Source organism: Canis lupus, chromosome 33 (assembly GCF_003254725.2).
Source record: "Canis lupus dingo isolate Sandy chromosome 33, ASM325472v2, whole genome shotgun sequence".
NCBI classification, from domain to species: domain Eukaryota; kingdom Metazoa; phylum Chordata; class Mammalia; order Carnivora; family Canidae; genus Canis; species Canis lupus.
The window spans coordinates 26904268-26916883 of NC_064275.1; the positions used below are offsets into that span (position 1 = coordinate 26904268).

General features: G+C 49.6%; 1 protein-coding gene across 6 annotated transcripts in view; it reads right to left on the minus strand.

Moving 5' to 3' along the window:
• The window catches only part of MYLK (myosin light chain kinase), a 179435-nt gene that overhangs the window by 44606 nt on the left and 122213 nt on the right, over positions 1–12616 (minus strand). For all 6 annotated transcript variants that reach the window (XM_025474981.3, XM_049105390.1, XM_049105392.1 and 3 more), the window contains 3 exons: positions 4253–4303; positions 3344–3471; positions 1052–1205 (listed from right to left, as the gene is read on the minus strand). In XM_025474981.3, the coding sequence (XP_025330766.3) occupies positions 1052–1205; positions 3344–3471; positions 4253–4303 (333 nt within the window). The remainder of the gene's footprint in view (positions 1–1051; positions 1206–3343; positions 3472–4252; positions 4304–12616) is intronic.

The following is a 12616-nucleotide window of genomic DNA, read 5'->3' on the forward strand; positions in this document are numbered from 1 at the left end:
AGCTACTGCAATGGAGAGGAAAACGTGAACTTGAAAACCAGTCTGGAGACAGACTCGACTCCATACGGGGCTGCAGGAGGTGAGAAAAAGGGGTGGACGTAGCATTGGGAGGTCACAGTGACCTCAGAAGGGTGGTCCCAGCAGACTAATGGGGGCGGGAGGGAGGCCACAGGGAGGAGAAGCAGCAGAACCAAAGTGGAGACTGGCCCCTTTTGGGGGGGTGTGGCCATGAAGACAGACAGAGAGAGAGAGAGAGAGAGAGAGAGAGAGATGGCAGGGTGGCCAGAGAGAGTCAGGATATTGCAGGAATACGTGGTCCTGCGTGTCGGCTGGGATGGGAGACCCTGGCAACATTTATGGGAGAAGTAGAGGGGAAGGCAAAGACAAGAGAGGGGGCGGGGGGGGGCACAGATGCACAGACACCTGCAGGTGTGGGGCACGGAGTCATGCAAGCTCATGCCTGACGCCTCCTATTTCTCAGAGAAGCGAGAGACCAGGGCCTGCAGGGTGACAGGCGATCACAGAGTCAGGGAGGACGCTGAGCCCACTGACGCCCCCGCCTAGGCATGAGTGGAGTCCAGCGCTGAGCCTCCGAGTCTGTGATCTTCTCCCCCAGTGTGTCCCCACATCAGGCTGGATCGGGGGGTGCAGTGGAAGGCAGCCCCGGCTGAAGGTGAGCATTTGCAAGGAGACTGAGAGGCCGGGGAGAGGGAAGGGAATGGACCAGAGGGAGAGGGAGCGACGGTGCCACGGGAGGAATGGGTCTGGGGTAGTACAGCTCAGGGCTTCCAAAGGCTAGAAAGAGCAGCCAGGAGGGGATTCATAGGAACAGGATAACGCGGTGGGGTGTGTGCAGGGTCTGGGCTTCTCCAGGAGCGCGGAGCCCAGCAAGGCAGTGAGGGCAGGGGGAGGGAACCCGGGAGCACGGGGGGCTGTGGGCAGGGTGCCGGAGGAGTAGGCCCGGGAGGGGCAGCCCCGAGGCCCACCATCCAGCTGGGGGCCGCTGCCTCTCCTGTCCTCCGACCGCGGGCCGCCCCGTCCTCAGACTCACCCACGACAGTGAGGTTGACCTGGGCCTGCCTGCTGCCCAGCTTGTTCTCCACCAGCAGAGTGTAGCAGCCGCAGTGTTCCTGGCGTGCGGCCACGATGGTGAGCCTGCTGCCATTCTCACTGGTCTCCACCTTGATGTGCTCGCTCTCCTGGATCTGGGGGCAGAGAGTGAGGCAGGCACTAGAGACAGGCCAGGAAAGGAAGAGGCTCTGACCTCCACTCCCCCACCCCTAGGGAATGCTGCTGGACAAGCTGCATGGGCCTCTGTCTTGTCTGGACTCCGGACCTCCCCTTAGGGCCCCTCCCCTCCTGCATCCAAAGCCAAGCCTCCCTGAGGTGGTCCAGGTCTGGGGCGAGCAGAGAGGGTGCTGAGTAGGGCCTGGCAGATGAACTAGGTCTACCTTGCGGCCCCGACCAGACTTGAGGATGGTCTCATATCTCTATGGCTTTGGGGCTGGGGGATGGCAGAACACGTCTGGGCAGAGTCAACCACAAAGGCCACCCCAGTGGCATTCTGACCTCTTCTGTGCTGTCTAATCCTGGAGCCACCAGCCACATGTGGCTACTTAAACTTTAATTAGTTAAGTGGGAATAGCCCCAATGTCCATCAACTGATGAATGGATTAAAAAAAACCATGGCACTGCCTCACTCTGTGTCTCTCATGAGTAAATAAATAAAATCTTAAAAAATAAAATAAAATAAAAATTTAAAAACCATGGCATACCCAGACAATAGAATATTACTCAGCCATAAAAAGGAATGCAGTACTGATTTATGCTACAATGGGATGAGCCTTGAAAACACTATGTTAAGAAAAACAAGCCAGACACAAAAGAATACATACTGTATGATTCCATTTATATGAAATGCCCCGAATAGGCAAATCCACAGAGATTGGCAAGTTAGTGGATGCCGGGGTTTGGGGGAAAGGGAGCAGTGGCTGCTAATGGCTCAGGGCTTCTTTGTGGGGTGATGGAAACGTTCCAGAATTAGATCATTGTTATGGTTGCACAGCTGGTGAATATACGAAAAACCACCGAATTGTACAACACTTTAAAAGGGCAAGTTCTATGGTGTCTGAATTTTATGGTGTCTATAACAAAGCCGTTATAATGATTTTTAACTAATAACAATTTGGAATTCTGTTCCTCAGTTGCACTAGTCACACTTCAAGCACTCGATAACCACATATGGTGGTGCCTACTATATTGGATCATGGATACGGAATATATCCGTCACTAGACAAAATTCTTTTTTTTTTTTTTTTGTGGGGGGGTTTCCAAGTTTTATTCAAGAACTCATGCAAAATATTTGAGATAAATGAGTTTTAATCCTCATCTTCCTCCTCTTCCTCGTCCTGGTTAATCTGGAAGTAACGCAACTTGTAACTCTCAACAAAGTTCTTTTGTCCCCAACGGGGACTTGGTCAAATGTCTCTGAAAAGGGAGACATTGCATCTTACTTCAGACGACACCAGTCCAGACAGCGCACAGAGCAAGCAACCTTAGGATGATAAGGCAGGATTCTCAGCTTCATCTTTTGAGACCAACCCTCCATCCCTCCCTGGTACTAGCCTCCCACCTCTGGGCCTTAGGACAATTTGAATGGTTTGGAAAGAGAGCACCGGAGAACTCAGAAGAAATCCTCACATCCCCCGTAAAGTTCCTGATTCAGCGCCAGCCGCTGCTTGGGGCCTTCGGCGATCACATATATGGCCACGTGTACCAATATGGGCTCCCCATGTCCCTTTAAGTTGGTCATTCAGAAAATCAAACATTTTTTTCATAGAGCCATGATTATAAATGGTACGTTCCTGGGCCAGCGAGCCAACGTTCTGTTTAATGTACAATTGATCCGTCCAAATACTCGGATTCACTTTTATCCCTTCAGCACGTGGTAAGTTGACGTTGTTACCACAGAGAGGGTTCGGCGGGCTCGCACAGAACGCTCGCAGGGCCTGAGAGGTCCTTCCGGTCACTGGTTCGATTTTCCTGCCTCTGAGGAGCATTCTAGACTAAAATATCAAAATCAGGTGGGTGGCCTGGGTGGTTTCTATTTTTTCTTTCACACTTTGTTTGGTCACACAGATTGTCTGTAAAGCAGATGTTCACAGTAGATTCAGAAGAAAAGGTTATTAAGAACTCCGACCTGGCGGGTGGGGACAGGACCCTCCCATTTCTAAGGCCCTGCTGATAGAGAGTGATGTTGCCACCGTGACAGGACAGCGTTTCTCTTCCCTTTTGGCCCAGGGCCTGAGAGGGTTGTTCTCGGGTCACTCCCTCCATCACTGACCTGCTTTCGGAACTTCATCCACGTACAGGTGATGGGCTGGGTGCCTGCCACTTTACCAAACAGCTCCACAGACTCTCCTGCGCGCACCTTTTGGTCCTCAGGAAACTGGATGATCTGAGGGGGCATGGCTGGGAGAGGACAAGTGACAAAGTGAGCAATGAGGAGGGAGCCTCAGACAGACTGATGTCACTCAGTGCCGCTGTCCACACTGGTCTGCACGTCTCACCTTCTAGAGCTTTCGGGGTAACACTGAGGACAGCGGCCACTTCTATAGAATGTCCAAACCGACGGACCTGCTAGGTTTGTTCATTATTTTATTTTGGTTCTTTGCAAGTGGCCCACACGATTTACGTGGCATGTGTCAGTTGCTCTGGAATTTGGATCTTACCCTAAATTTTTTAATCTACCTCCTAATTCCTTTATTAATTAAGCAGCACCTTGCATTCGAACCATCAGGTTACCCTGGCTGACAGGTTCCATGTGGTTCATGTCCTCAAATGTCTTTCACTGGGAAAGAGACAAGGCTCTATATGACGAGGACATATAAAGCGGAGCATTAGGACGGCATAAAGTGGATCGTCTCTTTAAATGGCAGCGTAGAGGGCGAGTGTTAGGCAGTTTCACAGTAAGGGTGGGAAAGTCACTAGTACTCTATGATGCCATATGACGTCAGCTAGGGACACTATCGGGGAAGCAGGAGAAAGGACGGGTCAAGTGAGAGAGGGTAGGAGACCAGGCAGTGCAGAGGCTCTTGGGGAAAGTTTGGCCTGAATAATGCAGAGCTGGAATCAGGGAGGGGCACAGCGGTGGTCTCCTGGGACCTTATGCCAGCGCTCAGTCTAGCAGGGCATAGGAAAACCCCCCGTGGCAGATGCCTCTTGCCCCCATTTGCTGCTGGTGACCCATTACCTGCTTTTGGAGGTGTCTTGGGGGCAGGTTTCTTTTTCACAGTTGCATCACCTGAAACAAAGACAGTCACAGATTATTTTCTATCAATTCTGGCTTTTCACAAAGCTCCTGAATCCTAGGACCCTTGGCCGCTGCCCCTGCCTTAGACAGAGCCCTCACTTTGGGTGTGTTTTTCAGATCTTGCACTCCTACAGAGACCACCTCATGACTGAATATCAGTTCTCAGGGGATCTCTGGAGCCTCCATTGAGATAAAAACTCAAAAATGCTTGAGTTTCCATTGTCCATTTCAATGATGATAACTCCACACTCACTCACTATTCCCTCACCCAAACTTCAGGAAACTCAGAAAGGAAATTACGTCAGATAAACCGTCTAAAATTAGCCTTTGGTGCGGATCCAAGGGTCTCAGGCTTCCTTTGGGTCACAGACTGTGGACTAGTGGCTTTCATTTTTTTAGTGTTTGCTAAATGGATCAATGAATGAATGAACAAATGAATGAACCCGCCAAAGGCTCTCTTCTATTCCCCCTCCATTCCTTCTCCAAATAACTTTCTCCAAATAACTCAAATAAGAAAAATTACTCAGACTAATTTCACAGCACAAACCTATTCATTCTGCTAAACAGCAATATGATGAATATGCAAAAGTATCCTCAGCTATCTTCATGGCTTGTTTTCATCTTTCTTGGAGGTCTTTAATCAAAACCTATTTATCCAGGTGGAATGAGAATCTGTGTACACACAAATATCTGTATGTGAATGTTTATGGTGGCCTTGTGACTACCAACAGCTAGAATTTATCCAATTATTCCAGAACTGGAGAATGGATGAACTGTGGTATATTTATACAATGAAATACTACTTATCAATAAAAGGCAACAAACTACTGATACACAGAACACAGATGAGTCTCAATGACTCATCTTTCTCTTTCTCTAAGAGAAGCCAGACTCAAAAGGCTGCGAACTGTATAATCCTATGTATAAGCTTTGTTCTAGAAACAAATTATAGGGACAGAGAAGAGATTAGTGGGGGATGGGACAGGGGTTGACCACTAAGGGACACAAGATATGTTTTAAGGTGGGAGAACCATATCTTGATTATGGCAATAGTTATATGACTACATAAACTACGTACTAGAAAGGGTCATTTTTACTGTATATAAATTATGCCTTAATTTAAAAAAAATGGGAGTCACTTAATCAGTGAGATCTTCCCTAACGACTCTATAACAAATAGCAAACCCCTGTAGCCAGCACTTCTTATCTCCCTTACCCCACTTTATTATACCCCAACATGGCACTTAGCACCATATAATAAACTATACATTTACCTGTTTATTTACTGTCTGCCCTTCTCCTATCTCTGAAGTATAAGGTTTTTGAGAGCAGGGACTTTTTCTTTTTTGTTCACTGCTGTGTCCTCAGTGTGCCTGGACATAGGAGGCACTTGGTAACTACTTATTGAATGAATGAGTGGAGGGAACGTTAGCAATTATTCATCCACAAATCTTCACCTCTGCCGATTACGGAGAAGGAGCACTATGTCATGGCTTGGACATGGCTGTGTGCCCACAGGCAGGTTATCAAACTTTGTGGATTATCAGTTGTGCATCTGTAAAGCAGGGAGAGTGGGGCTGCCCACCTAAGAACCGCACAAGGACTGTGTAAGGAGGTGATCTCTGAGATCACGGAGCTGATGACTACCAGTTACGTGATGAAGCCCAGGGTGAGGCCTGCTTCCACCAAATTCACCCTGCCTTGCCACCATTATCGATCCATCTGTCCATCTCACAGAAATTTACTGAGGACCTGCTGTGTGCCAGGCAGATGCCAGGCAGTACATGCTATTCACCTGGGTACTGAGAGGAAAACCAAATAAATGATAAATCAGAACTTGTCATCAAGGATTTAAACGTCAAGGCATGTGGTCCACAGGAAAGGCGCCTTTTTCCCCCTTTTGTCATAAAGGACATCAATGGGACAATTGGCAAAATTTGCATATGGTCAATAAATTATATGATACTATTGTACCAATGCTAATTTCATGTCTTGATCACGAAACTGTAGTTTTAATAAGAGACTGCTCTTGTTTTTAGGAAATATACACTGAAGTATTTGGGTGTCCAGAATACCACGTGTACAACTTATTCTCAAACCACTCATAAAAATTATATGTATGGATGTGTAGGTATGTGCATATGTGTGTGTGGAGAGGTATGGCAAGGAGAAAGGGGAAAAGTGAGGGAGAAAAAATACATGATAAAGCAAACATGGCAAAATGCTGATATTTAAGGAACTCAAGAGAAGGATATACAGGAATTATTTGTACTATTTTTTGCAACTTTAAGTCTGAAATTATTTCAAAATAAAAGTTATGGGGGACCTTGGTGGCTCAGTGGGTAAAGCGTCTGCCTTCAGCTCGGGTCATGATCCCGGGGTCCTGGGATGGAGCCCAGAGTCCCATCCCCTGCTCAACAGGGCGGTCTGTTTCTCCCTCTGCCCCTTACCCTGCTTTGTGTGTCCTCTCTCTCTCTCTCTCTCTCTCGATAAATAAATTTAAAAAGTTTAAAAGAAAGTTTTTTTAAAAGGTTTTATCCAGGGGGCTCCTAACTCGCTCAATTTGTAAAGCATGTGACTCTTGATCTCTACGTAGTTAGTTCAAGCCCCACTCTGGGTGTAGAGCCTAGTGTTAAAAAAAAAAAAAAAAAGTTGTATCCAGCTAACACAACGCAGTTGTTCAAACAAAAGAAAGTGCACCGTGGGCTGTGCGGATGGCTAGGAAGCGCTTGATGGTGGGACATGGGACAGATTGAGGGCCACAGAACATCTGAGCTAGAGACAGGAGAAGGGCCCCATGGTTCTGGAACAGAGCGGCCTGGAGTTGAGGATCATCGGGGTGATGTTTGGTGGAAGGCTGTCCAGAGTGCAGGCTGGGATCAGAGAACAGTGGTGTGAAGGCAGCATGATAGTTTAAATTAAATGTAAAATTCAGTTCCTCGGTCATGGTAATCAGGTTTGAAGGGCTCAAGAGCCACATGTGGTTCGAGGCTACCACACTGCAAGGACACGGAACATCGCTGTCCTCACAGTGCTGGTCTAGAATCCCAAGTCTGAGAGGTAGGTCTTTCTTCTGAGTGAACAGGGAGTCCTCACACAAACAGCAGTCTAGCTGAGCTTGAGGACCCTTGGAGGTCTCCACATGTCCTAGGGGACAAAGCTATCTGATTAGGGAAGGAAGTGATCAAGGTCCAGCCTTGGCAAAGGCAGCAGCAAAGCAAAGAACTAATAAAAGAGACAGAAGAAAAGTTAAAATACTGTAGGGGCTGAACAAGAAGGAGGTACAAAGATTCCTTAGAGATTTCTGGCTTGGATAAATGAAGAAAATTGTAGAGGCAGAGTACAAAATTTGGGAGTGGAAGAGAGGCATTCGGCTTGGTCCAAGTGAATGTGGTAGATGAAAGAATTTAATCCAATTGGAGGCCAGGAGCCCGGGATCAGGATTCTAGAGAGAGGTTGGTGGAGACTGGAAATGAAAGACTCCAGAATCAAACACGCGATCATAATGGAAACTGTGAGAATGCGTCAGTTCTTTGGGGCAAAGAATGTCGTGAAAGATGGGAAGGGGCCGGGGTCTGATCCCAGGCAATGCCCAAGGGGAGGGACTGGGATGAATGAGAGGGCTGTGAACCTCGACGGATGGAAGGGGGACTGTCCCTGCAAGCAAGGGCAGAGCAGGAGGTGGAGAATGGGCACTGGGAAGGGGGCTTCAGGGATGGCCAGCACTGGGTGATGGGTAAGGTTTCAGAGGGCAGGTTCCATGAGACAGTGGGGTCAGAAGTCACTCCAGAGGAGATTCTCCAGGAAACGGGAGGGAGTCAACTAATCTGACCAGAATTCTGGAGTTGAAGGGACAAGGAGAAACAGGGTGACGGAAGAAGAAATGTCAAGCAAGGCCTCTTCCCAGGTGAGAGAGGAATACAGGTTTGAAAGCAGAAGGCTGGGATGCCTGGGTGGCTCAGGGGTTGAGCATCTGCCTTCGGCTCAGGGCATGACCCCGGGGTCCTGGGATCCCCTGTGCAGAGCCTGCTTCTCCCTCTGCCTGTGTCTCTCATGAATAAATAAAATCTTTAAAAAAAATAAAATGAAAGCAGGAGGCTGGGGCTCAGTAGAGAGGGAGAGCCCCAAGGTGGAACAGCATGGGGAGGCCAAACCCCTTGGAAGTGGGGACCAGATGGGCTATGGAACAGCCATGACAGGCTGAACCCCGAAGCCCTTGTCCTCCTACATCTAGGGCTGCTGGGAAGGGAGCGGCACAACTGCAAGAGAGAGGCCCTCCAGGGAAGATGAAGGGCTCCTACCAGAGCCAGGATCTGACCTCCCGGGGAGAGCGAAAGCCATCTGTTCCCAGGAGCTGCTTTGGGCTGAGCTGCAGCCCCCTAAAATTTATATGTTGAAACTTTAGCCTCCCAGTACCTCAGAATATGACCATATTTGGAGATAAGGGCTTTAAAGAGGTAATGAAATTATGGTGAAGCCATGGGGCCTCAAACTGACCAGTATCCTCTACAGAAGAGAAAATTTGGACGTACAGAGACACCAGGGGTGCGTGCACAGAGGAAAGGCCACATGAGGACACAGTGAGAAAGTGCCCATCTGCAAGCCAAGGAGAGAGGCCTCAGAAGCCAAATCTGCCAGCACTGCTGAACTTGGACTTCAGCCCCCGGGACGGTGAGACAATGCACTTCTGTTGTGTAAGCCCCCCGGTCGGTGGCACTCTGTTGCGGCCCCGTAGCAGACAACACAGCTGCAGATGGGCTCCGGAGGCTGGGAAGGAGCTCGATAGGCCCTGGAACGGCAGGCCAACACCCACTAAGGAGGATCCCACTCCTAGGGGCCCACTCTGCTCTCTACTCTTTCCAGTAAACCTACGTGGCTAGAAGTAGAGCCCCAACTAGTCTCCTATCTTCCCATGTCACAGTTAAATGGATCGAAGGCCAAGGTTTTATGTTTGTTCTATACATTTGCATCTTCTACCGTTTGAATCGGTTAGCATTTGAAGCTGGTTCGGTTCCTATTAGTAAAGGCAATTTTAAATGTTAATGAAGTTCTATAGCCTATGCCATCCATAATTTTATACCAGCATCTGCTGAAATCCATGAACTGAGTTCGGGGCTTAGAAGAACACACTTAATGGCTTGGAAAGCAGAAACCCTTGATTCTAAAACTGGGTTTCACACAGAGAGCTGGACTTAGTGCATAGGGTCTAACCCACAACCTCATTGTCCTTTCTCCCATTGGGTTCTTTCCCCAACCAAATACCAGCAGGGCACCTTGCATTGTTTCCATGTTATGAAAAAGGAGATTGATTCCTAGGTGAATTGGCCAGGCTCATAAAAACCAGATATGGCTAAGGTAGAAAGAGGACCTAAACCTCCCAATGTCCTGTGCGTGGCTGCTTTCTTCCTGTTGCCTCTACTTCAGCTCACTCTCTGCTCCATCCCTCGAAACTCTTCTCTGACCCCTTGCAGAAATGCAGTGGGCAGAGGCTCTGGAGCTGGGCTTGGGTTTAGGTACTGCCCTGTTGCTTCCTGAGCTGTGTGACATCAAGCATGTCCCTTAGCCTTCAGAGCTCTCGATCCCTCATTCACCAAATGTGAAGAGGAGAAGTAAAATTTGTTGTAAAGCACTAAGCGACATTGTAAAGAAGGTATATAGTACAGAGCGCAGGCTCTAGTATCAGCTCCCCCACCCCAGTCACCCCTCTTCCCCAGACGGGTCCCCAGAGGACTTCTCTGTCCATTCCTTCACCTATTCATATGCCCCAGTGGGTCAGCTGAGCTCTGTGCCTACACAGTATCACTCGCCGGCTCCCGGAGCTCCTTCTCCCAGTGCAAGTCCTCAGTAGAGGTAATCCTCTTGCTGATCCAGATGCTCAAACTCTCAGCAATCCCTAGGTTACTAACTAGTTTCTTATCCTCTGGAGTCACCGGTCTCCCTATCTTATGATTAATGTCAGCCCTGTGTCTCATTCCTTTCTCTAACACCTTACACTTTTGCACCATCGTCAGAGAGGAACGTCCTGAAAGGAAAATAAAATCCAACTATCTTTGCAAATCCCGTGGCAGCTATTGGCCACACGGTCAAGCTAGCAGCTAATACCCTCCTTCTGCTTGCCACTCGGTCTGCCCCTCTGATGAGCAGCTCAGTCCCCATTCCCAGACAGTCAGCCCAGAGCAGCAGCTCCTCCTGGCACAGCACTCCTCCCCAAACTCTGATGCCTTTGGGGTCCTTTGCTCACTGCAGCTCTCGGAGTTCCTCTTTTTATTCCTCTCTGCAGGCCTTCATTTTACCTGGAGCCCAGACTTCTCTCCTCAGTCCACCTATATGTCCCACTACTTGATTATCCCCTCCCCTGGCATGGACTGCAAGCCCAGTATGTCCAAAAGCAAAATCAGGATCTTTCCCCCAAACCTGCTGCTTGCCCCTCTCAAGGCCCCCTCTCTACAATCTCCTGTCACTGACATCGGTCAATTCCACCCACTAAATACCTCCTTGGTCTGCCACCTTCCACATCCCCACCGTCACTATTCTAGTCCCAACTATACTACCTCTTCGGCCTCTGGTCCCCTGTCCCCAGGCTAACACAGCCATCATTCTGAGGCCATCAGTCCACTGCTTAAATCTCTCCAATGGCCAGCCGCTGCCCCTGAGGATCGAGTCCAGCTCATCTTATGAGGTCTTTCGAGATCCATCCCAGCTGTCATCTCATCTTCTTTCTTACTCTCCCCTCTCAGGGAACAAGGTCACCCAGGCCCTTGATGCTCAATGTCAGTGGTTTTCCAAATTGAGTGTGTATTACAAGCACCCGGGAAGTTCGCTAGAAATGCAGTTCCTGGCTGTCCGGGGCATGCCCATGCTGCTGGGCCCTGCCTCCCGCTCTGGCAGGAGCTGCTCTATCCCACACTGAATGCCTTTCCATTTCTGTAGTATCAGCCCTCTTGCCTTCAGCTCTTTGCAGACTCTGGTACTTTCTTCCAGCAGGCCTCACCTCATGCATCACTACTGCCAGGCTGCGCTCCATGGCCCCTCCAGGCGGTTTATCTCAGTGCTTGCTCATCAGAGGCATCCCAGTTGCAAAAACCCATGGCCGACATGCACACACCACAGCCAGCTTCCTGGGGACAGCACGGGGCCCAGTTTGTTCATCTTCTGTACTCCTAGTGCCTAGCACAGTACCTGGCACAAGCTTGGAAATCTATTAAGGGAATGTGTGGAGCCCCTGAGGATCTTTGTTACCCTGGGAGCTCCTGAGAACAAACCACCCGAGTCCTGGGATCCTGACGCTGGGAGAGAAAGCTCTGGATCTCGAGTCCCTGTGCAACTTTCCTTTAAAAGGAGCTACCTCCTTGCTCTGCCACCAACTAGATCAAAGCTGTTGGATGCTGAGCCTTCTACTCTAAAGAGGGGACTGAGGCTGGAAGAAGTGAAGCAGCCCAGTGGAAATCTCATGAATCAAAGCCTGAACTTGGAAGCCTGCTGGGAAACCGGGGGTGGGGGTGGGGGCAGGCCTGGGGAAGCCAGCCTCCCGACTGTCCGACTGTCCGAGCAACCCACAGATTGCTTCTGCCCCCACCTATCCAAGCCCTAAAAGACTCCCCGCCTGGTGGGCCTCCCTTCTGCCCCAGCGTGGGGGAGGAGGTCAGGGTCCACAAAAGTTTCCAGACTGCTCAGTTTGAAGGCACAGGAGTGCCTCTCCCATGAATCAGCAGAACAGAAGACCTGAGCAGGCCCTTGGGAGATATTTACAGAACCTTGAAGGTGGGTCTTTCTGCATCAAAAGGGTCTGAGACAATGGAAAGCAAAGGAGACTTAGGGAGGTAGCACGAACAGCCTTGGGTACAGGGACGTCCCTGGATGTCTGCTTCTCTGGGGACATTTCCCTTTTTAGGTAGTTAACTAAAAATAGACATCAAACCCTTCACAATTCCCGAAATCAGCATTAACTTTCTACCAAAGGCTCCTGAAGGTGACTCAGGCTGGGTGAAGTGTGGAGGGAGCACTCACGCACTGTGTCAGGTGGGGGGTTTGGGGGGCGGCTGTGGGAACCCGAGGGTGGAAGGCCGAATCCCACTGCCCTGCACTCAGGGGAGCTCGGGGCTCTGGGTGACCTGACAACCCCCAACACTTCCCCGCCACTGGCACACACCAGGCCCCTCTCAGTATGTCCTTATAGACAGACCTATGGAGGATTATTGGTCATTTTCCCAGAATTAACATCTCTGGGCAAATTGCCTAAACACAGCCCCTCACAGCAAAGGCAGTCGCACAGGAAGATTCCAGAGGAACATTGCTCTTCTTGTT